The following is a 26,043-nucleotide window of genomic DNA, read 5'->3' on the forward strand; positions in this document are numbered from 1 at the left end:
TGGTATCTGAAGGGTGCATAAAGAAGATCTTGGTGCTTCCTCTGCAAATCTAGTCTATGGAGAACCAACTGGACTTCCAGGAGAAAGGGTCTGTGCCACGACAGACAACCGCCTCGAGGGCACTTCAAACTTCGTAGTCAGACTCAGGCAACAAATGAGTCGACTACGTCCTTTGCCAGCATTACGACATGATCAAAGCTCCACTTTCATCTTCAGGGACTTGAACACTTGTACTCACATCTACATACATGATGACAGGGTGCGTGGCACTCTACAGCTGCCATACACTGGCCCACATCGAGTGTTAGATCAAAGTGATAGGACACTGACTGTGCAGATACGAGTTAAGCCTGTCCGCATCAGCACTGATTGGATGAAACCTACCTTCTTCCTGGCTGATAACACTTCCTTACCCAGACAAACACCCAAGATAAACACATCAGCCCAAAGAACACTCTCCACGATGACAGAGTCTCAGCATCACCAGCACCTAAGAGTGCTCCACCATCCCGTGACTTGGGACCTACAACTCACGCCAGCCGCGCTCCACCCGAAGAATTAGGTTTTCAAACTACTTTCAGCTGTGAATACCTCAACTTCGTGGGGGGCTGGTGTGGCGAAACCACGTTATTCCTTCAAAACTGAAACCTAAAGAGCAGCAGCTCCCAGTCAATGGCCAGGAGCGTGGAAAGAAAGCCACACTGGGTGGCGAAACATCCCTTCATCCAAAGCACCTCCCAACTAGCCAGCACGAGGAAAGGAAGTACCGTAAGTAGCCGCGCCAAGCAAATCCCAGACAGTGAGTGAAAGCTAGTTGACCTCGCCACACATGTGTACATGCGTGTCTGTGCCTATGTAAAGTGGCATGCAAAATAAATGTAGTTTTATTTAACATTGTGCTTACTGTAGCTATTAAATTAATAAGTGTAGTGATCCCCATAAACTTACAGATACACTATTGCTTGTCAAACAGTTTCTGTAGATTTGTGTAATTATACTGTAATGGTTATAGCGTTCGCCATGCCAACTTGCTATGGGCCGAGCTCGTCGCCCATAGCCCCACCCCCCTTACGCTCGACCGTGCCAATCGCGAGCAACACTTAAGCGCTGGGCCGGCCCTTCTCTCTTCTATCCGTGGTTGCGCCGCATGAGACGATGGAAATGACTCCATAATTAATCTGGAGTCTTCCATTTTGCAAGGTTCCTCAATCCATCAAGCATCCGGAGTATTCTAGAAGGGCCAGCGCAGGTACATAAGAGAGGAACGACCTGCCTGCGAGCGAGTTCGAGATTGAGTTCGCTGGTGTGAGTTAGCGAAGAGCGCAGTCAGTGATAGCCTGGGCTGAGAAGTCAGCCTGATGGAGTATCTGCCTGTTGGAGCCGAGGACTCGTTCCTGTTTCCCTGATGTCGTGTGAGTGTGTGTCCCTTGAGGCCGGCTGCTGGAGAAGAACCTGGGTGTTCTGGAGCAGTGCAAAGGGAACACTGGGTGCCGACGTGTGCAGACTGCGAACGGGGTTCGACGGATTGAGTGAACAGCGGATACTATCCCGACCTGCAAGACTGACGTGTAGGCTGTGGGCCGTGATAGCGCTAACGAGTGTGACTGAGTGAGTGTAGTGTAAATAATGAAATACTCTCTATGTGTGTCATCGTAGATGGAACATGAGAAACTAAGGAAGAGAGAGCGGAAACTCTGTGTCTGTGTGTGTGTGTGTGTGTGTGTGTGTGTGTGTGTGTGTGTGTGTGTGTGTGTGTGTGTGCGTGCGTGCGTGTAAAAATCTGCAATTGTAGTGCTTAGTTAATAAATAGTAGAAATAGGATTATACCAGGTTCTGTACTCATTTATTTGCTTATCTACCCCGCCAACATGATACAATACTTTGGATTATACTGTAAATATACTTTCCTCTGAGACAGGAACTTAGAGAGCAGCAGCTCCCAGTCAATGGTCAGGAGCGTGGAGAGAAAGCCACACTGGACGGCCAGACACAATAAATAACTGTATAACCCTTGAACTGTCAATGAGCTACATGATGAATTAACACTAGCTGTACAATGACAGTCCATTGACACAATAATTCACGTTTCAACTACAAAATTAATGTTCAACAATATTATAAATGAATAATTCATACGAGAAATATGTATTCCACTACAGCTCATATACACAGTTTGAACTAAAGAACACCATTTGCAAGGGTTGCCAAAATGTAAACAGATTAACAAGATCATCAAATCTATATGGAGAGAATAACAAATTCATAAACATCAGTCCTGCATATCGTACATAAGATGACATGCGAAGAAACACCGTGAGCAAGACCTCATCTAAAATATGACTAACTATGACAATACCTTCTTTGTCGAACGTCAGACTTTCTCTTCTCATTCCCATTACTGAGATCCTCAAGAGCAGTCCAACTCCGCCGCCGAGGAGCATCATCACCACCACCACCACCACCACCACGACACATCAGCCACTCTTTGGAATTAGCTGTATATGAATCAAATATATTTAAACTAGGTACTATATTGACTGATTGAATAAATCAGATGCAAATAATTTAGCAGCATGAATTATTCAGATTACTCAAAAAAGGAATCATGTTAAATGTCTGACACACACACACACACACATTCCAGAAACTGAATTAGTATTTAAAATCATTATAGCATATTCTTTAGCAAAAAGTAGTAATTTCTATTGGTGATAGCTGGAATTGTCCAAGGACATGTTCTGCAGCATTGCATACAAAAGGAATGTGCAAGTTGTTTGTAAAGGCATGTATAATTCATAACCTCATGACAGAGAATGTAAGCTTGCCACACACTTCACATAAAGTATCCTAAGGTTTTTTTAAGTCAGCAATAGAAAATTCAATAAGTGTCAAAAACTGCATTTGTTAAGACTGTTCATAGTTACAATAGATGATACACAAATAAATTATCATTACTGTGCTGTTGTTTGAGTCATCAGTCCATAGACTGGTTTGATGCAGCTTTCCATGCCACCCTATCCTCGCTCATTTCTACGTAACTATTGCATCCTACATCTGCTCTAATCTACTTGTCATATTCATACCTTGGTCTACCCCTACCGTTCTTACCACCTACACTTCCTTCAAAAACCAACTGAACAAGTCCTGTATGTCTTAAGATGTGTCCTATCATCCGATCTCCTCTCACCAGTTCGATTCAGCATCTCTTCATTTGTGATTCAATATATCCATCTCACCTTCAGCGTTCTTCTGCAACACCACATTTCAAAAGCTTCCCATTTCTTTCTTAGTTATTGTAGTTATTGTTTATCTTTCACTTTCATACAATGCTACACTCCAGACAAATGTGTTCAAAAACATCTTTCTAATTCCTATATAAATGTTCAAAGTGAGCAGATTTATTTTCTTAAGAAAGCTCTTCCTTGCTTGTGCTAGTCTTCTTATGCCCTCCTTACTTCTGCCATCGTTAGTTATTTTACTACCCAAGTAACAATATTCATCTACTTCCTTTCAGACTTAATTTCCTAATCTAATATTTCTTGCATCACCTGCATACGTTCGACTGCACTCCATTACTTTTGTTTTGTACTTATTTATTTTCATCTTGTACTCCTTACCCAAGACTTCAACCATACCATTCAGCAGCTGTCTGACTCATTGGCTGAATGGTCAGCGTTCAGGGCCTTCGGTTCAGAGGGTCCCGGGTTCGATTCCCGGCCAGGTCGGGAATTTTAACCTTAATTGGTTAATTCCAATGGCCTGGGGGCTGGGTGTTTGTGCTGTCCCTAACATCCCTGCAACTCACACACCACATATAACATTATCCTCCACCACAATAACACGCAGTTACCTACAAATGGCAGATGCTGCCCACCCTCATCAGAGGGTCTGCCTTATAAGGGCTGCACTCGGCTAGAAATAGCCACACGAAATTATTATTATTCAGCAGCTTCTCCAGATCTTCTGCAGTCTCAGATAAAATAACAATATCATCGGCAAATCTCAAGGTTTTGATTTCCTCTCCTTGGATTGCGATTCCCTTTAAAAAAATTCTCCTTTGATTTCCTTTACTGCCTCTTCTACGTAAACAATGAAAAGGAGGGGAGAAAAGTGCAACCATGCCTCATTCCTTTCCGGATTGCTGCTTCTTTTTCAAAGCCCTCGATTCTTATCACTGCACACCGATTTTTATACAGATTGTAAATAATTCTTCATTCTCGGTATCTGATCCCAATCACCTTCAGAATCTTAAATAGCTTGGTCCAATCAAAATTATCGAATGACCGGGCGAGTTGGCCGTGCGGTTAGGAGCACGCAGCTGTGAGCTTGCATCCGGGAGATAGTGGGTTCAAACCCCACTGTCAGCAGTCCCGAAGTTGGTTTTCCGTGGTTTCCCATTTTCACACCAGGCAAATGCTGGGGCTGTACCTTAATGAAGGCCACAGCCACTTCCTTCTCATTCCTAGGCCTTTCCTGTCCCATCGTCGCCATAAGACCTATTTGTGTCGGTGCAACGTAAAACAACTAGCAAACTTATCAAATGCCTTTTCTAGATCTACGAATTCCATGTACGTGGGCTTCTCCTCCTTGATTCGATCCTCTAAGATCAGACGTAAAGTCAAGATTGCTTCACGTGTTCCTACATTTCTTCTGAAACCAAATTGATCTTCTCCCAAGTCAGCTTCAACTGTGTTTTTCCATTCTTCTCTAAATAATGTGTGTTAAAATTTTGCAGGCATGAGACACTAAAGTAATGGTGCGGTAGTTTTCACACCTGTCAGCACCAGCTTTCTTGGGAATACATATAACAACATTCTGCCGAAAATCGGATGGCACTTCTCCTGTCTCATATATCTTACACACTAAATGGAATAACCTTGCCATGCTGGTTTCCCCTGAGGCAGTCAATAATTTAGAGGGAATGTCATCAATTCCAGGTGCCTTGTTCCTATTTAGGTCACTCACAGCTCTGTCAAACTCTGACTCAAAATTGGGTCTCCCATTTCATCAACATCAACAGCCTCTTCTTGTTCCAGAACCAAATTATCTACATCTTTACCTTGATACAACTGTTGAATATGTTCCCGTCGTCTTTCTGCTTTGTCTTCTTTCCCTAGGAGTGGCTTTCCATCTGAGCTCTTAATATTCATACACCTGGATTTCCTTTCTCCAAAGGTTTCCTTGATTTTCCTGTATGCAGCATCTACCTTTCCTAGGACCATACAACCTTCGACATCCTTGCACTTCTCCTTCAGCCATTCTTCCTTGGCTACCTTGCACTTTCTATCCACATCATTCTTTAATCGTCTGTATTCTTTCCTGCCCTCTTCATTTCTAGTATTCTTGTATTTTTGTCGTTCATCAATCAGGTCTAGTATCTCCTGAATTATCCACTGATTCTTAGTCGATCTTTTCTTCCTTCCCAACATTTCTTCAGTAGCCCTGCTGACTTCATTTTTCAAGACTGTCCACTCTTCCTCTATTGTGTTTCCTTCAGCCTTTTCATTTAGTCCTAGTACAACATGTTCCTTGAAACAATCCCTCACACCCTTTTCTTTCAACTTGTCTGGATCCCATTCTTTTGCATTCTTTTCTATCTTCAATTTCTTCAACTTCAGATGGCATTTCATAACCAACAAGTTGTGGTCAGAGTCCACATCTGCTCCTGGAAAGTTGTGCAAACCAACACCTGGTTTCTGAATCTCTGCCTAATCATAATGAAGTCTATTTGATACCTTCCAGTGTCTCCAGGTCTCGTCCAGATATACAGCTGTCATTTGTGGTGTTTGAACCTAGTATTGGCCAGGACTAAATTATGATCAGTGCAGAATTCAACCAGCCAACTTCCTCTTTCGTTCCTTTGTCCCAATCTGAATTCTCCTACTGTATTACCTTCTCTTCCTTGGCCTACCACTGCATTCTAGTCTCCCATCACAATTAGATTCTCGTCACCTTTTATATATTGTATTAAATCTTTTCTCTCTTCATATGTTCTTTCGATTTCCTCTTCATCCACTGAGCTAGTAGGCATGTAGACCTGCACTATTGTGGTGGGCATTGGTTTGGTGTCTATCTTGACGACAATAATTCTTTCACTATGCTGGTCATAGTAGCTTACCCGCTGGCCAATTTTCTTATTCATTATTAAACCAACTCCTGCATTTCCTCTGTTTGATTTTGTGTTGATAATTCGGTAGTCGCCTGACCAAAAATCCTGTTCTTCTTGCCAACGTACTTTACTTATACCAACTACATCTAACTTTAGCCTATCCATCTTCCTTTTCAGATTCTCTAACCTACCACAACGATTCAAAATTCTAACATTCCATGCTCTGACTCACTGAATGTCAGTATCCATCTTCCTGATGATCGCCCCCTCTCGTGTAGTCCCCATCTGGAGAACCGAATGGGGGACTAGTTTACCTCTGGAATATTTTACCCTGGAGGTAGCCATCATCAGTACATCATTCATACAGAGAGAGCTGCATGTCCTCTTGAGTTAGTTACGGCTGGAGTTTCCCGTTGCTTTCAGCCGTGTAGCAGTATCAACACAGCTAAGCTATGTTGAATATTATTGCAAGGCCATATCAGTCAATCATCTAGACTGCTGCCCTTGCAACTTCCAAAAGGCTGCTACCCCCCTTTCTATGAACCATTCCTTAGTCTGGTCTCTCAACAGATACCCATCCGATATGGTTGCACCTGCAGCTCGGCTATCTGCTTCATTGGGACATGCAACTCTCCCCACCACGGTAAGGTCACATGGTTCGCAGGGGAGGATCATTATTAATACATTTTAATTTTTAAGTTTCAATGTTCATACTAACCATGTTGACATGGCGCATGATCTCCACCTTTCTGTCTTGTTTTATGTATTCCTACAATGCGCAAGTTCAATACAATATAGGAAAATGTAGTACATATTTTGCACCTGGCAATTTCTTTCTTTTTTTTTTTTTTTTTGCTTTATGTCACACTAACACAGACAGGTCTTATGGTGACAATAGGACAGGAAAGTGGAATTCGAACCCACTATCTCCCAGACGCGAGCTCACAGCTGTGTGCCCCTAATCGTACGGCGGCATTTTCTTTCAAAAAGTTATCGACCCCAATCATCAACAATGATATGTTTTGAAAACAGATCTTTATATCATTATAACTTCAAATGTCCTGCTAACTAAGTGTTGCAAAAACATGTAATGATAGAATAACTGAAAACAAAAGGTCTGTGTTTCAAAGACAAACTAATAAACATTGATCACATCCATTGATCTAATCTCAGAAGTCAAAACTTCATATTTCAGTGAAGATACATATTATCTGCAGAAGAATGGAAGGACAAGTTTCTTATCCTTCCTTTCTGTAGCTCACATTTTCCATACAGATCTATCATTTTGACTGGAAAACAGGTTGTAGGCTTTCATCTATCATTTTATTAATCCTAATATGTGTTGCTATCCAAGTTCTTATCTTACATTACTTTCTTTGTCACTTGTTTGCTTCTTTTCATTACATTAAGTATCTCCAATATGACAAATGGACCTGACCTACCACTGCTAAAAAAATAAATAGTGAATATCACTTAGATGTATAGGTTGGAGTATGAATCAATTAAAGAAATCATTCACAGGATTCAGTGTCAACATACTGGTGAATGTCTAACAGCACAAAACATACATTATAAATTATCATACCTTTTCCTTGGAGAATATCCGCAAAGCTTGGAGCATTGAAGGAACCACTGGGTACAGTTTGAGTAGGAGAGGAGTTCAATGATGCCGGTAAATCAGGATCAGAACCAACTTCATTATTATTGAGCGACGGACAGGATGCACTCAGTCGAGAATACTGACCAAATCCTAGAATCTGGAGGGGAAAAATAAAAGATATTAAAGTGTGTCCCACATGTATAAATGGCAACAGTTTGAAATAAAGACTACAAAAAATCATGATGATCATCAGTTACTCAGAAGGGGTCATCTCTAACCCTAACACAGGTCTTCAGTCTATTTAGCCAATCTCTGATAGTGAGATGTACAACATCCAGATGAATTTCTTTCAATGACTTCAAAAGTTCTGTCTTAATATAGTCCAAACTAGGGTGACGTTTACCTCAATGTTTTTCCTGAAAAGTAGAAGATCCAAAAATCCTATAGTGACATTAATTAACTAATGAACAGTGCTATTCTGCAGGACACTCGTTTAAAACTTCTAGACATAATAATCAATGGTAATTTAAAATGGAATATACAAGGTGAAGAGGTGTACTACAAGGAGAATGAAAATATTGGTGGGATTTATATACATATTGAAGACGCATGAAAAACGCCAAATCAAGATTTTAAAGGAAATATTTTCTGTCTCCGTTGGCCCTCCCTCCTACAAAAACTCTAAAGCATTAATTTTCCGATATAACGTCAAATCACATGCCAACTTACATCTGCAAGCATGCAATGCAATTCTTTGGATCCCACCAATGAGGGTGGGTTTCGAGTTGTCACCCAGTGAGATCTGTCCAGCTCAGGTAAGCATTTCTCAACATAACGTCGTAACCATTATTGTCACGAACAGTGACTGCCTGGTTTGCTAAGTGGGGAGTTCATTGAATGTGTTCATGAGCATTTTGTGTAATTGATATTTAAACAGGTATGAGCAAAAGGCTTGTGTTGAACAAGGTAAGGATGTCTGTCAGCCTCGGAGCTGAATGATAATAATAATAAATGTTATTGGTTTTTACATCCCCCTAAATACTTTTATGACTTTTGGAGACGCCGAGGGCCGGAATTTAGTCCCACAGGAGTTCTCTTATATGCTAGTAAATCTACCAACAACAGGCTGATGTATTTGAGCCAGGATCAAACCAGCCAAGTAGGGGGTCGGAAGGCCAGCACCTTAAACATCTCAACCACTCAGCCCACCAATACTACAAACCAAAATTAATAAAACAGCAAAAGGTAGTGTGTTCTCAAGTGAAGAAAGGATGTCGGCATCTGAGAGTATGAAGAAATATTGAAAGCATAGAGAAGCTAAATTTTCTTTGTATAATTGACTGGAGTGGTCCTATGTTGGCCATAAAATGTGAAATAAAATAAAAAATTAATAAAAGCCAAACTGAGTAGCTCAGACGGTTGAAATGCTGAACTTCTGACACCAACTTGACAGGTTCGATCCTGGTTCAGTTTGGTAGGATTTGAAGATACTCAACTATGTCAGCCTTGTGTCAGATTTACTGGCATGTAAGAAAACTCCTGCTAGACTAAATTTCAGCACCTCATCGTCTCCAAAAACCACAAATTTCGTTAGTGAGACATAAGGCCAATATTATTATTATTATTATTATTATTAATTCATTCATTCATTCATTCATTCATTCATTCATTCAACTTCGCTAATCGGCCAACCAGGGACCAAGATAAGCCTCACTTTACATTCTGGCATTTGTTAATTTTTCACTTGATCCACATCGTCTTCATTAGCTCACTGTGTTTAGCACGATGTTCTTCTGTCCATTTAGCACCAGTTGCCCGTTTTTTGTCCCAGAAAGTCCCAAAAGTCTTGATGGCTGCCCTGAAAAGATTTTGGTCTTGTGCACCTTCTACTTGTAGGTCCAGTTCTTTAAGATCTTTCTTGACATTAATGTACCATGGCATTGGCATTTTTAGTTTTGAGTCAAATATACTGAAGATACGTTTCGTCCATCGAGAGTCGATCATCCATCGTATATGACCGTAAAAGCGAACTCTGCCTTTATGCATTGTGTCCATGATCTTCTCTATCTTAGAGTATACTTCATCCCAACATATTTTATAACTAATATTCTGTAATGTTAATATCATAAGAAATTACAGTTCAATTTTTACAAATTATAAGTGTCAATGTCCTCTAAACAATGTTTGTTTTACGATTAAATTAACATGGCTGATGATGCCCAATAAAAGAAGGGCAAAACATGTCCCCATAAAATTTAGATTTTCTATGTTTACTTAACTACATAACATGGTACTAATTGTACTGAATAGGTGGGACAATAAATATACTCCTTTTGTAAACTAAGTGAGATCGCTATCTAGACATATGAAAATTCCTGTCTCACTATATAGACATTCACTGGGGGAACAGTTTAAAATTACAAACTCGAAGTAAATATTCAAAATGATCTCTGCCTAATTCTACACATGCATAGCCACATCGGATCACACCCTTTCAAAGACGTCAGGATGGTGTTGAATGGTTTTGCATGACTATAACACGTTGATAAAGTGTCTCTTCATTTGCAACGTGGCATTGCATAAACTAGGGCTTTTAAGTGCCACCATAGGACTTAAAGTCATACCCCGTGCCACCCAAAGGACTGAGGTCGGGCATGTATGGACATAATTTTTTTGTGATTTTTTCCCCTTAATTTAGTTAAAAAACTTGCTTCCACATTTTGTTTCAACACATTTGTTACAACCCTTCCTTGTACATAGTACCAAAGAGGTAAATTTAATATATGTTCTAAGTTTGCATCTCTCCCATAACTAGATAGTCCAAAAATTACATTTTTCTCTGTCTGCATCTGCACTGCAAGGGAAGTGAAGACAGGAATAGGATATTCAGAACAAGTAGGCCTACAAACACGGCATTATTTAAATTTATTGTTAAACAAAAGAATTCCATCAATATTTATAGTATTTGCTAAAGACATAGCAACAGAACGTACGTACCTGGCTATTAAGAGCTTGTATGGATACGTCTCGCATTTGCTGAATGCTCTCATGAATTTCATGGAGCTGTTGCAGGTTGTCTTCTGTAGAAGAGGGACAAGAATGCAATTTAATAATCAAAGTACAAAGAAACAGAATATTATTCCAAATAGATTATATGCAAAAGTATAAATGCATTCTATATCATTAAGTTTACTTGGTAAGGGTAAAATTACCAATTCTTTGAAGTTTTTTTTTTTTTTTTTTTCAATATGAACAGATTTTAAGCCTTTAAGTCAACAGCATTTAAGGATGTTTAATTATAACCAGGGTATTTTCAGTTGGAACAGTCCAGAATGCATTCCGGTAAATTTTAAGTCTTAAGTGGTACCTAAATACAAATTTTATAAGTAGAGTATTTCAAAGCCAGAACTACCTCTCTTTAAATTCTCAGCTATGGTCTGTGACAATGTACATCAAGAGTCAATGAGAAGACAAAAATTACATTTTGACTTGATTTTTTTTAAATCTATTTGTGAAATGTAAAATTTGCCCTTTATCACTGCCATTCGCTTCTTAGATGTCAATTTTTGAATCAAAGGAATTGCAAGACTGTGTTTTCTTTTGTTCTATACGATTTCACAAAATATCATGTGTCTCCAGGCCAACTGTACAGAACTCGCATCTCCCCATTTTTGGAAGTTTGATCTAGATTTCAATCTTGTGGATTATTTCATCAAGAGACAACTTGAGAAGACAGTCTGCCATAATAGTATTATCTGAAATGGAAAATACCACAAACAACGAACATGGATTGTTGGAATCTGCTTCCCGAGAAACAGAGAGCAGCTATAATAGACAAAATATGCAGGCAGTACCGGCATGAGGCAGCAGATGGCGGCCAATTGAGCCAGGCAACACCAGTATATGTCTACCCCTTTGTCCTATTTCTTGATACAGGGTGAGGGATGAGGTGAGATTAATTTATATGGCAAGTTTTTTACGGCTCTATGCCCTTCCTGATGCCAACCTCAGCTGAGGAGTTAATGAAGATGAAATGAATGATGGTGAATGAAATTAGGTAATGAAGTAGAAGGAATTGGCTGTGGCCTGTGAAGAGGAACTGTCAAGGCATTTCCCTAGACGTGAAAATGGGAAATCACAGAAAACCATTCTCAAGACAACCAACGGTGGGGTTCAAAAGGTTTTTTCTTCTGCTATGGCCTTCAGCCTTAGGACATTTGGCCATCAACAATATACAATGATTAAAATGTTATAGAAAAGAGAAAATCAACTGGACAACAAGTAAAATACATATGGACAGAAAGGACCTAGAACAGAGCAAACAAGAAAAATAAAAGAAAAACACACTTGAAATAAACACACTTGTTTCTTTAGATATTTACACTTGTTTTTGTTAAGTATTTGGCAATTGCACTGTGCACAGGTAAGTCTCTGGTTGCCAGTAACAGAAAGGGAATACAAAGATGCACAAGCATATAAAACAATTCTGTGCGATAGGAGATAGTTCTATTGGACTCAAAGATGAGGTGGTTCACATCTCCTGTGTTTCTTGCACTACACAGGTATTGTGCTGAATGGAGGACTCCAATCCTGTTGAGGGGAATGAAGCAGAGTTGAATCTAATCCGGATGATGGTAGTTACTTGGCCTCTGGTCTACCTGATGTCTTGCTACCATGGCGCGTGTGGGATAGCTGGTTGAATGGAGGCATAGTAATTACCTCTGCATCGAGTAGACTTGTTCCACAGAGCTGCCCATTCAATGTAAGTTTTCCTTCTTCTATTTACACAAAAATCAGTGCAGGGGAGGTGTGATGAAAAGAAGAAGTCAGTGTGTGAGCCTGGTTTGGCCAGACTGTCAACCAGATCACTGTAGGAAAGTCCTGAGTGTCCTGCACCCATAAAAATGAGCTATTTCATGACGGACAATAATTCTAATATTTCATAGATGTAAGAGTGTGTTTGTATGTTTCTTTGATGGTGCCCAAATTTCCTGATAGTACTTAGAAAATCTGAAATTATAAGTGTCTTCTAAAAATGTCTTGCTTGTGAATAATATAATGGCGATAAGTTCAGCTGTGTAGATGGATCCTTCAATGGGAACAGAAAAATGGCCATATTCCTGTATTTGCATGCAAAAGTACGCAAAACCAACCAAATCTGTAAACTTTGCACCATCAGTAAAAATCTGGGCATAATCTGACCATGTAGATTCAATAAAGTCCGTTACGTGTTTATATGGAGCAGATTTTTCTTGTAGGTACCTCGGGACATAATATGTGGATGCTGGAGATATTGAACAGGCACAGTTAAACTGCAATGCTGGAATAGTGTGGGACTTCAAAGTCAAGGGTATACAGAACTTCAGTTCTCTGAAACATTCTAGGAGTAAAGGTGGATATTTTCCATTATGTTCTCCATACTGATTAGGCAGAAGGTGTAGGATCTTGAATAACAGGTGCTCCTCCAGAGTACATCATTGAAGGAGAAATTTTGTAGCCAGTAGTTTCCGCCAAAGTGCATGGGTAGTTCATGAACTTTGACCCAAAGAGCGCTGAAGACATTGCAAGAAGACAGTCTGAGAGCACGAAATTGTAGGACATTTAATATTTCCAAAACATACTTTGGAGCATTGCCATACAACATAATGTTACATGACAGTCCTGTGTTAGCCCCTTTTGGTACTTCTTGGAAGGGACTAGTGAATCCGCCGACCAGGAAGCTTCCAGCCGGCCTGGAGGGCATGGCTGGCATTTCCTTGCATTGTTCTTATCGCCTGGCTTACCTGCGAGTTTCTTGAAGATTCAATGGGAATATTCCGCTTCTAGCCACCTCGCGAATGTTCTGGTTCACATCATCCGAGCTGTGAAAAGGGAGGCTAGCCACGGACAGTCATTCAATGTTGGACTCCAAAGCAGAGTCAGTGCTGTACTCCGTGGTGGAGTCAGGATGAGACTCAACCTGTTAGGGTTCGGTGGCTGGGCTGAGGGTGACAGAGTGTTGGCCGTCGCTGGTGTCCTACCGAGGTCTGAACGAGGAGCTGTGATTATGGTATCGGAGAGTCCAGTGAGTAGGTGGACTGGAGGCAAAATACGGAATGGAAGACTGTGTACTACCTAAGAGTACTGTGTGTTTGTATATTTCTGTGGACTTAGGATCGCCGTGAGTCAGCGATGGAAGCTGCTATCATGAGTGTGAGGGTAAATGGACGGTGGACCTGTGTTTGCTGTTTACTGTTGAGTTATTTAGCTGTTCACTGCATGTGGCTATGTGAATTACTGGACTGTCTCTGGAGTCGAAACAAGGAATAGTCATCGTGTGTTGTGTAGCTCGTAGCCTTGTGTTAGCAATATGTCCACTCCAAGTTAGTTTGCTATCCAAATGCATCCCCAGAAGGTGGACAGTAGACTTCTCAGGAAAGGAATATGGTCCAAGTTGAACTGTAAAGATTGTAGAACCAGCTTTTTTGTTTGTTTTGTTTTTGAACATAGGTACCGATGATTTTGAAAGAGTGCAAGTCTACTCTGTGCAGTTCTTTAGGACGTTGTTACGCTGTGCTCAGAACCTGAAGAGTAATAGGGAAACTGAGGATGTATAAATGCAAACATCATCAGCGTATTGCAAGACACGGATGGTGGGACTATACATGCGTCCAAGTGAGAGGTGTAGATAGCATACAGTAAGGGGCTTATAACACTGCCCTGTGGAAGGCCTTTAGAGACTGTACGTGTGCCAATAAAAGTAGGTCCGTTCCGAACGAATAGGGTGCGTTTTTAAATCGAAATCCCAATCCCGAAGATAAGAGTTCGAGGTAGCTTCAATGCTGCTAACTTGTGCATGCAATAGGTTTACCGGTACGTAAATAATTCATATTAGCAAAATCCTTATCTTTTAGACAGAGAGAGAGCATGTGAATACGTTCAATCATTGATGTTTCATGCCAATTGTTTTGAAATGGTCATGTCTTATGGCAGTCAGATCACAAGATATAATATACAAGAACATTTAAACAGCCGTAAACTTACAGTCAAGGCAGTTCTGTTATATGGTTTTGTTTTCGTATTTGTGATTTGATATGCTCAACTAAGGAGCGCATCTGAACTTACAAGCACTTCTTTTTGTCTTTTCTTCTCTTCCCAATATCTCTTCATCCTCTCGCTGTGTTCCTGTTTACTTCTCCCTTCCCCCGAGGTTTGAACGAGGAGCTGTGGTTGTGGTGGCGGAGAGTCTAGTGAGTAGGTGGGCTGGAGACGACGTACGGAAAGACGACTCTGTTTGTTGTTGTTTTTTTTTTCCATGGACTGGGGAACGCCGTGAGTCAGCGAGGAAAGTCGCTATCGCGACTGTGAGGGTAAATGGACCTGTGTTGATATTCTTTGTTGTATCGTCCTGCTGTTTACTGCTGAGCTATTTAGTTGTTCACTGCATGTGACTGCGTGAATTACTGGACTGCCTCAGGAGTCAAACCAAGGAACAGTCATCGTGTGTTGTGTAGCCCGTAGCCATGTGTTCAAATCCAACGGTGTAAACACAGCTGCTGTAGAAGGTGATTGGACATGGGGAAGTGAAAGTAAGGATTATTCCCAGGTAATAGCAAGGGGCCGGACCGCCTGCTGTGCCATAACGAAGAGAGAGTTGTAAGTAGACAGTGTATGGGACCCCTCACAAGGATCACTTGATTCAAGAACTGACAAAATCCAAAGAAAAGCAACTCGATTTGTTCATGGGAGACTACTGGAAAAAATGAGTGCAACTGGACTAGACAAAAGGGTGTCTGAATGGGTGACTATATTTCTAGAAAATATAACTCAAATCCCCTCTTAATGACTGAACGAGCCATGTGAGATACCGGGAGTTTGACACACTAAAGGAGCAACACCAAATGAATGGAGAGTTGTTATAGTAGCTCCTGTGTATAAAGGAAAGGGTGATAGACATAAAGCTGAAAATTACAGGCCAGTCACTTTGACATGCATGTAAGCTTTTGGAAAGCATTCTTTCTGATTATATTAGACCTGTTAGCAAAATTAATAACCGGTTCGATAGAAGGCAGTTTGGGTTTGGCAAAGGTTATTTCACTGAACCTCAACGGGTAGGATTCCAACAAGATACACCAGATATCTTGGATTCAGGAGGCCAAATGAACTGTATTGCGATTGACCTATCTAAGGCACTTGCCAGGTTACATAATGGGAGACAACAGCAAAAATGAGCGCAATTGGACGAGACAAAACAATGACTGAATAGAACTCGGAGAATTAGAGTAGGCGAAGCTTTATCTGATCCTGTAATCATTAAGAGGGGAATTCCTCAAGTCAGTATTATTGGACCTTTATGATTTCTTATATATATGATATAAGAACTGGAATCGGAGATCAGGCTTTTTGAGGATGGTGTTATTCTGTATAGAGTAATAAATAAGTTACAAGATTGTGAGCAACTACTAAATGACCTCAATGTTGTGAGATGGACAGTAGGCAATGATAAGAAAATAAACAGGGTTAAAAGTCAGGTTGTGAGTCTCACAAATAGGAAAAGTCCTCTCAGTTTTAATTACTGCATTGATTGGGTGAAAGTTCCTTATGGGGGATCATTATAAGTATCTAGGTGTTAATATAGGGAAAGATCTTCATTGGGGTAATCACATAAATGAGATTGTATTTTTTTTACAAGTTGCTTTACGTCGCCCCGACACAGATAGGTCTTATAGCGACATTGGGACAGGAAAGGGCTAGGAGTGGGAAGGAAGCCGCCATGGCCTTAATTAAGGTACAGCCTGGTGTGAAAATGAGAAACCACAGAAATCCATCTTCAGGGCTGCCGACAGTGGGGTTCGAACCCACTATCTCCCGAATAGTGGATACTGGCCACACTTATGCGACTGCAGCTATTGAGTTCAGTGGGATGGTAAATAAATGGTACAGATATCTGCACATGTTTATGAGGGTATTTAGGGGTTGTAGCAAGGATGTAAAGAAGAGGGCATATAAGTCTCTGGTAAGACCCCCAACTACAGTATGGTTCCAGTGTATGGAACCTTCTACAGGTTTACTTGATTCAAGAACTGGAAAAAAATCCAAAGAAATGCAGCTCAATTTGTTCTGGGTAATTTCCGACAAAAGAGTAGCGTTACAAAAATGATGCAAAGTTTGGGCTAAGAAGAGTTGAGAGAAACGAGACGAGCTGCTCCACTAATTGGTACGTTCCGAGCTGTCAGTGGAGAGATGGCGTGGAATGACATTAGTAGACGAATAAGTTTGAGGGATGTTCTTAAAAGTAGGAAAGATCACAATATGAAGATGAAGCTGGAATTTGTGAGGACAAATTGGGGCAAATATTCGTTTATAGGAAGGGGAGTTAGGATTTGGAATAATTTATCAAGAGATATGTTCGATACATTTCCCATTTCTTTGCAATCATTTAAGAAAAAGCTAGAAAAAGGGAATTTGCGATCTAGGCGACTGCCCTAAATATAGATCAGTAGTGACTGACTGACTGATTGAATGATTGATTGATTGATTGATTGATTGATTGATTGATTGATTGATTGATTGATTGAACGTAGTTCAATCCATCCTGTATTTAGGCGGGTGGGCTTTACAGAAAGTTTGTGTTTGTGAATTAAGGTTCTGAAAGTTATTATATCTTGAATGATTTATTCATTAATGCCAACTTTATGTATTTCTTCACTGATTTCTTTGAGACAATTATTGTGATTTTTAACTGAAACTAAGTTTAAAATTTTCTTTCTGAGCATGTTATTATCCATTTTACACCAGTGACCATAAAATTGTAATCGCTGTTTCCTCATGGTATCTGTGATTCTTTTCTGTAACTTGATGTACAACCAGTGGCAATAAAGTTCGGTGAATAGGAAATACAGTAGAGACAATACGCGAAACTCTGCGAGATATCGAGGGACAGCGATTACAGCTCTATCTAGCGGAGTGACGTGAGAGTTACTGATTCTGTCATAAGAGCACGTGTATTTGTTTTTGACATTTTTGGGGTTATTTATGCGTTTGCATTGTGTCATTCCTTCATACCTCCTGTCAATATGAGTGGAAAGATATGTGCTGCGTTTGACTGCAATAACTATGAAGTGCAGAATGATTTGAGGTATTTCTTCTGTTTCCCTTGTGACAAGAAAATGTAAGTAAATACTGTGTTTGCATACATATATTCTTCCAGGTATAAATATATTTTTATAGAAGGCCTACTTCCTAAACTTCTGACCTGCACCACCCATATTTTAACTGGCTTAAAATATAATATAAGCTTATTTTATTTAATTAGTGCAGCAGTTAACCTTCAATACCGATGTGTTGTTGTGGTGTGATCTGTGGAATTTGATTTAATTCAGGAAAATGCATATGCATATGTGTGTGGCTGGTTGTGTTCCAAGTTACCCCATTTAGAATGTCGTAATGCGTCGTCAAGCACTGGGTGATTTAAGAAATGTGATGATGATGCAAATTTGTTTTACCCTAATGTAATGGCAAGTATTGCTTATAGGGAAATTTTGAATGTTTTTGCGGCTAAATTTTCTTTCTGTTAGTAGGCTTCAAGTTAAAAGGAAAATTGTCCAGCTCTTCAATGTAAATTCATTGAATCATGTGTGTAGGGATGTGCTGATATTTTTTATTGACAGGTGTCCTAATGTGATGCACGATGCTTTTAAATGAGAAAAAAGACAAATCCAGCCGTGAACTTTGAGGCAGGTATGCTAAAGCTAAAAAAGTAAGCCCTTTTACAGCAGTCCATTTCACATCTTGGTTCTATTTCTAATTTCAGTCTTTAAATAACAACCTGTTAAGTAATTCTTCATTCAAGTATCCAGAATTGCTTTAGCAACTTTGAAGTTAATATTTTAGCAACACTTCCTTTCTGACGTAATTTATTTATTCATTTCCGTATACACATTTCCACTGATATTTGAATTTAGCGCGAATTTTCAGGTCACGCCACTAGGAGCGCTACTTGCGAATTGTCTCCTATTTTAACAAGGCTAAATCGGGAAGTGCCGCGTATTGTCGCTACTGTATTTGTGAATAGTCCTGTACTATCAACATAGATGAACAATGCACGACAGTGACCTTACTGTCGTTCGAAATAGTTACCTCCCATAACTATGCACTGCTGAGATCGGCGATACATGTCTTGGAAACTTTGCAAGAAGGCTTCCTTTGGGATGGTGTTCAAAAGCCTCGTCACGTTTCGTTGGATGTCAGGAATATCGTCAAATCTCTTTCCTTTCAAAGCGAGTTTGAGTCGTGGGAATAGGAAGAAGTCTGGAGGATTGAGATCTGGCGAGTATGGGGATGTTCAAATTTTACCACCCCCTTCTTTGCCATGAACTGTTTGACGATATTGGCTGTGTGTGGGCGGGCGTTGTCATGGACAAAAAACCATGAACTTTGTTGTGCGTACTGGGGTCGTACCCTGCGTAGACACTTCATGAAACGGTTCAAAATTTCAATGTACTGTGTAGCATTCAACGTCGTTCCCTCAGGTAGAAATTCCTTTTGGATAATGCGCTTGACTATCGAAAAAGGTGATGAGCATCGCTTTGATGTGTGACTTTTCGACTCTGGCCTTTTTCCGACGAGGGGATCCCGGAGAACGCCATTCCATGCTTTGCCGTATCGTTTCAGGGTCGTACCTGAGACACCAGGTTTCATCCTCAGTGACAATACAGTTCAGGAAATTTGGTGTCGCATCCGCCGTTTCGACAAAATCCTGTGAAGCCTCTAAACGTGCCTGCTTCTGATCGTCAGTCAAGTGATATGGCACAAGACGAGAACACGTTTTCCTCTTCCCTAACTTCTGGGTAACGATTTGTTGCACAGATTCACGGTTAGTCTGCAGTTAATCCGCTATCATGCGCACAGTTAATCGCCGATCGTTCGTGATTAATGTTCTCACATTCTCAGTGTTTTCGTCACTGACTGCGGTCGCCGGTCTTCCGCTACGGAGGTTGTCAGAAACACTTTCCCGGCCTCCTCGAAAACGGGCGAACCACTCGTCCACACACTCGGACAGTGCTTGATCTTCATAAACACGTAGCAGCATCGCGTGCGTTTCTTTCGGTGTCTTACCAAGCTTAAAACAAGACTGTACATTGATCTTTTGGTCGTTCATGTTCCTGTTCACAGTCCAGAACCAACGCACTAAACACGCACTGTGTCAAAGAGGTCTTACAAGGCACACATACGATGCTCAACTGAACAGCACTGGGAGCAGATGGTCAAAACCTGCTGCTACGCAGGTGCAGCGTTGTGTGTCGCCAGTGTTACCGGATCGACCGTTCTGACTTCATTCACCGAACTTTGTCACTGGTTGTATTACATGTGATTTCTTTTTCATCCCAATTCCATTTTCGCATTCTGGTCTAAGATTTTTGTGAGAATTTTCCTTTCTTGTTTTACAATCATCTTTATTTGAGATTTGCCACCAATTATAATAGCTTCAGATGCATACAGTGTTTATGTTTTAACTACTGTGTTATAATTTCCTATTTTGCATTTTTAATATATTTTTGTTGTATTTGTTATACTGTTGCATTATGAATAATAATTATTATTACAAATTGTTGGTAATATTCGGTGTGTGTGTAATGATACTCCAACTAATTTTCTGTTATTATTGAACAGTATACTGTCGGACTACACAATACGTTACGAAGTGTGCTAGAGTTACGTATGATAAAAATATATTTTACAGGTATACAACGAGAGTTTTTACCCTCGACTCCGTGCCACAAAACGGGACTGAGGGGTACACCATACACACAATGGGCTTGAACTAATACAGAAATGCACAGCTGTAGAAAACACGTTAAAATATGGATATAAACTACATCAATGGCAAAATTTAAATCAAAGTATTTAAGCAGTGTTGCAACTCTTTGATTCGATTTTCAATTGTCACCTTATAAAAACTACTATGTTTTGTCCAAAACTGGCTCTGAAATATACAGTAGTTAACCTGCTATGCGGCGCTATGCCGAGCATTCATCTTACTACATGAGCCAATTATATTAGGAAGAAACAGTACAAACGAAGAACTGTATACTGGGTGGTCCACCAGCCCCTTGCGATCCAGTTTTATGCACCCCTTCAAATGTTTACAATTCTGAAAGACATCGGTCCTACTTCCTAAACCGGGCTAATATAACGAGATGTGCGTTTACGAGCTAGAAGACAGCAGGAATCGTGAGCGCCACTATTAATTCATTATGACCTCGAATGAACTCGTAAAACGAGCACTGATACGCAGAACACGTACTTTAAAACACGAGGTGGACGCAAAGACCGGGAGCACAGTACTGCATAGGCTGGCAAGTGGGCGCCATAGGTCAAGTGTCGGAGTAGTTCACACGGCTAGCGGGCGGGGAGATATGTGATAGTGGACAGTGCTCAAGGTAGGAGGTTCGAATCCCACATTAAGTTATGGTAAGGTTGCATACTTGATAGCTTTCAAGAACTGATTCGTTTATATCACCCTGTAACAGACCGTATGTATCGTTGCATTGGGTATGGTGCTGGGTTGGACGATAGTCTATGGCAAGTTAAGTACGTCGTACATGTTCCAAGCTTCGTAGACCACATGTAGTGCAAAGTATGCTTCATTGGAACGATAACCTGCGATGGTAGGTAAGTACATAGCTGCGCGAACTCTCCTCCTTCGAAGCAGTTCACAACACACCGGACGAGTTGGCCGTGCGGTTAGGGGCGCGCAGCTGTGAACTTGCATCCGGGGGATAGTGGGTTCGAACTCCACTGTCGGCAGCTCTGAAGATGATTTTCCGTGGTTTCCCATTTTCACACCCGGCAAATGGTGGGGCTGTACCTTAATTAAGGCCACGGTCGCTTCCTTCCCACTCCTAGGCCTTTCCTATCCCATCGTCGCCATAAGATCTATTTGTGTCGGTGCGACGTAAAGCAAAATTGTAAATAAAATAAAAACATTCAAAACACAAAGTTTATTCACTGCTTTGAGATGTATTCCGGCGACGAGTATGTGGATATGTTACTTATGTACGGAGAAGCTAGACACGCATAACGCCTGTACCAAGAACGCTATCCAGATAGACAACAGACGGGCATGACATTTCAGATTGTGGAAAGACGCCTGCGGGATACTGCATCCCTGGGAAAGACAAGGCCTGTTCGAGATCATCCCGTGACGTCTGCTTACAATGAAGAGGTCGTGTTTGACGCTATCCGGCGTAACCCTCATACTAGCACACGGGCCACTGCACAGGAGACGAACATCAGCCGAACGTCTGTTATGCGGATATTGCATACCCACCCGTTTCACCCGTACCATCTGCACTTACACCAGGAGCTCCATGGTCATGATTTCGATGGCCGGGTGGCGTTCTATTAATGGATCCTGCAGCATGTGGACAATGATCCTGCTTTTCTAGCGACTCTCTTATTTACGGTCGAAGCACAATTCCACAACAATGGAACTGTTAATCGCCACAATATGCATTACTGGAGTGTGGATAATCCCCATTGGTGTGACAGACAGCTTTTCAGGTACAGTGAGGCGTGAATGTACGGTGTGGAATCATAGGTGATCACCCCATCGGTCCCCATTTCTTTGAGGACCATCTGACCAGTCAACACTATCTGCGGTTTCTCCAAGATGAACTACCACCGTTTTTGGAACAGTGCCACTTCTTGACCGCTGCAGGAAGTGGTTTCAACATGACGATGCTCCACCGCACGCGGCGGTGGTCGTCCGGAACTATCTCGCTATTTGTTTTACGTCGCACCGACACAGATATGTCTTATGGCGACGATGGGATAGGAAAGGCCTAGGAATTGGAAGGAAGCGGCTGTGGCCTTAATTAAGGTGTGAAAATAGGAAACCACGGAAAACCATCTTCAGGGCTGCCGACAGTGGGGCTCGAACCCACTATCTCTTGATTACTGGATACTGGCCGCACTTAAGCGACTGCAGCTATCGACGGAACTATCTCCATGCGACATATCCTGATAAATGGATACCGGGCGAGTTGGCCGTGCGCGTAGAGGCGCGCGGCTGTGAGCTTGCATCCGGGAGATAGTAGGTTCGAATCCCACTATCGGCAGCCCTGAAAATGGTTTTCCGTGGTTTCCCATTTTCACAACAGGCAAATGCTGGGGCTGTACCTTAATTAAGGCCACGGCCGCTTCCTTCCAACTCCTAGGCCTTTCCTATCCCATCGTCGACATACGACCTATCTGTGTCGGCGCGACGTAAAACCCCTAGCAAAAAAATGGATAGGAATGGGAGGTCCTGTTCCCTGGCCCACCAGATCGCCCGATCTTACGCCACTGGATTTTTTATGTGGGGCCATGTAAAACAACTGGTGTATGCACAGGAGCCGGCCAGTCCTTGTCACCTTAGACAGCCCATCACCGAGGCATGCTGATCCGTTTCGCCAGAGATGTTGCAAGATGTTGCAATGGGCCACACGGTCCTTAGAACATCGCACGCAGCTTTGTATCGACCACGGAGGTCGTCAGTTCGAGCAGGTGCTGCGTTAAACGACGTGGATAACTGAAATCCCGTCACTTGTTTCCTAGCCTCTGTCAACCCAGCTCCATACCAACGGCACTTTTCAGGGCCAAATAAACAAATCAGTCTGTGAAAAATACCGGTATCATGTATACAACCTTGCCACATCCCAGACAATTGGTTAAAAAAATACTTGCATGGGACTTAAACCTTCAACTCTCGAGCACTGTCAACTATCACACAACATACCGCATGCTAGCCATGTGAGCTACTGCGACACTTGACCTACGGCGCCCACTTCCTAGCCTATACAGTACCTACCGTACTCCTGGTCTGTGCGTCCACCTCCTGTTTTAAAGTACGTGTTCTGCGTATCTGTACTCGTTTTACGGGTTCATTCGAGGTGTCCATAATGAATTAATAGTGGCGCTCACGATTCCTGCTGTCTTCTAGCCCGTAAACATACATCTCGTTATATCACGCCTGTTTAGGAATAGGGACCGATCGATGTTTTTCAGAATTGTAGTAAATGTGAAGGGACGCATAAAACTGGACAGCAAGGGGCTGGTGAATCACCCGCTATATGCAATCACTAACGAAAAACCTTTAAGGATATTTCGCAAGTTTTAATTTTTTTCCAGCGAATAAAACACTTCCTTCAACAGCTTAAATACTGTAAGTTAAGACGATGACTGAAAACGTTAAAAATTAATTCTAAATTGATTCATATAAATCTCAATAACATAAATTATAGAAAAGCGTGTACTTAAGTACGCCTGTAGTAAGTTTAGATCGACAGAAAGTGATGTAAGACATCAAAGTAGGATTCAATTACGAACTGGCTCAGATAATTTTATCTGAGAAGCAGATACGTTACTGACAATCTGAATACTAGAACGGTGTGACAGGCTAAAAATCACAAATGTATGCACATTTATTTCCGTGACTCCGATGGGAAAAATCAAATAATAATTTTGCTCAATGTTTGCCATTCTATGCTCGAATTTATAAGGTATTTCATCTAGTTCGGTGACCAGAGTTCTGTTTAATAACAAGAAATTAAATATAAAGTGATTGAAGTAGCAACACTGATCTCAATAGTTACATATTATAACTTAAGTCTGTTACTTACCAAGTACTGGATAATGCTTGACCCCCGGCGAGTGAGGAGTTACGCTGATGGTGGGGACCAGAGGCCCTGGGCCCCCGTGCTTGTGCGCCATGGGGGGCCCGGACCCCTCGCAAGACACCAAGTAATTGGTGATTACGTCCTCGTCACTATCATCGGCGCTGTTTGGACACTCATCTGCAAAGAAACATCCCATGGCGGCCGATATAGCACACTTGATTTTACATGAAGAACATGTCATAACTCCTCTTTCCCTGTCAACAAAATGTCATTCAACAGTCATCATAACTCTATGCCATGACCTTTTCTAATGTCACTCGTTACAAAACTCAATTCTCCTTGCATTTCCCCCCAAATATATTAACATGCATCTGCATGCATTTCTTCACCGTCAAAAGGGCCACCGTTAATGCGAAAGCCTGAATTCGGAATTTCCTGACACAGATCCTAAAACAAATCACGACTTTAAGTCAGTCTAGACAACTAAACCATGACCTTGGAGGCTGAGCCAGACAGGCTGGTGAGAGAGCGTAAACTCCAAAATCTTCATGCATGTGAAATCCCATTACACCATTGATTTCAGCTCGCCAAATCTGTGTCCAACTGCAAGAAGTTAAACTAAAGCACAGTATTCTGTCAATCACAGGCCATCCTGGGGCGGTATCTACGACAGCCAAGTGGGGAAGGGGGCGCATACATCCGCAACAGAGCGGGCCTCCGCCGATAAGAGATGTGTCATGTCGAGAGACATTCGCGACGCGAGACTGGGCCACTGTAGAATATACATGCGTCGCTTCACGGCGTCGCTTATTGATTCTCCACCTGTTCTTTGCTATTAACAGCTAACAATGACGATGACGCACGTACCCCGCCAGACCGATAGATATTAGAAGCTGTGTGGATTCTCTTCACATGCATTACAGATAAGTCAGCACATGAAGAGCAGCATGATAGCGACCGATACAGGGGCAAAAGAAATGATTTACAGAAAATATGCAGCGTGAGAATGGATAAATAAATGTGTGTGTGTGTGTGTGTGTGTGTGTGTGTGTGTGTGTGTGTGTGTGTGTGTGTGTGTGCATTGGAATCAATACCTGCTGGAGATGTGCAGAACCTATGGCACACATTCCAGTCAGAAATCTCGAGCGCACAGCATACAAGACTGTGACAGACTCAAACACACACCAATTTCTCATATTATACCCGAGTTATGCATCTCAAGAGTTGAAATAAGTTAACACACTAGCATTTTATCGTCATGGGCTGAGAAGAGAATAATCGCTCCTAATAACAGCTAATATTTGTCGTGACTTCGAATCGAATCACTCCTATTCTGGCTCCCTGGCTATCTTATGATGTTCATTACCTACACAGCTAAGGTAGGCTATATTTCAAATGAAACTTCAACAAGTGTTGATAGTTTAGAAATATGCGTCACTGTTTAATAAAATATCTGCCGGGCTTAGTGGCTCAGACGGTTGAGGCACTGGCCTTCTCACCCCAACTTGGCAGGTTCGATCCTGGCTCAGTCCGATGGTACATGAAGGTGCTCAAATACATCAGCCTCGTGTCGGTAGATTTACTGGCACGTAAAAGAACTCTAGGACCTAAATTCCGGCACCTCAGCGTCTCCGAAAACCACAAAAGTAGTGGGACGTAAAGCAAATATTATTATTATTATTATTATTATTATT

The 26,043-nt window shown here is 41.5% G+C and overlaps 1 protein-coding gene across 1 annotated transcript in view; it reads right to left on the minus strand.

The window, feature by feature from the left end:
* Positions 1-26,043, minus strand: part of cyst (rho guanine nucleotide exchange factor 18 cysts) — a 549,231-nt gene that overhangs the window by 301,791 nt on the left and 221,397 nt on the right. The window contains exons 3-6 of the mRNA XM_067147675.2: positions 24,353-24,526; positions 10,707-10,789; positions 7,695-7,866; positions 2,357-2,495 (exon numbers count right to left, since the gene is read on the minus strand). Coding sequence (XP_067003776.2) covers positions 2,357-2,495; positions 7,695-7,866; positions 10,707-10,789; positions 24,353-24,526 — 568 coding nt within the window. The remainder of the gene's footprint in view (positions 1-2,356; positions 2,496-7,694; positions 7,867-10,706; positions 10,790-24,352; positions 24,527-26,043) is intronic.

This window comes from Anabrus simplex, chromosome 5, assembly GCF_040414725.1.
Source record: "Anabrus simplex isolate iqAnaSimp1 chromosome 5, ASM4041472v1, whole genome shotgun sequence".
Taxonomy (NCBI): Eukaryota; Metazoa; Arthropoda; class Insecta; order Orthoptera; family Tettigoniidae; genus Anabrus; species Anabrus simplex.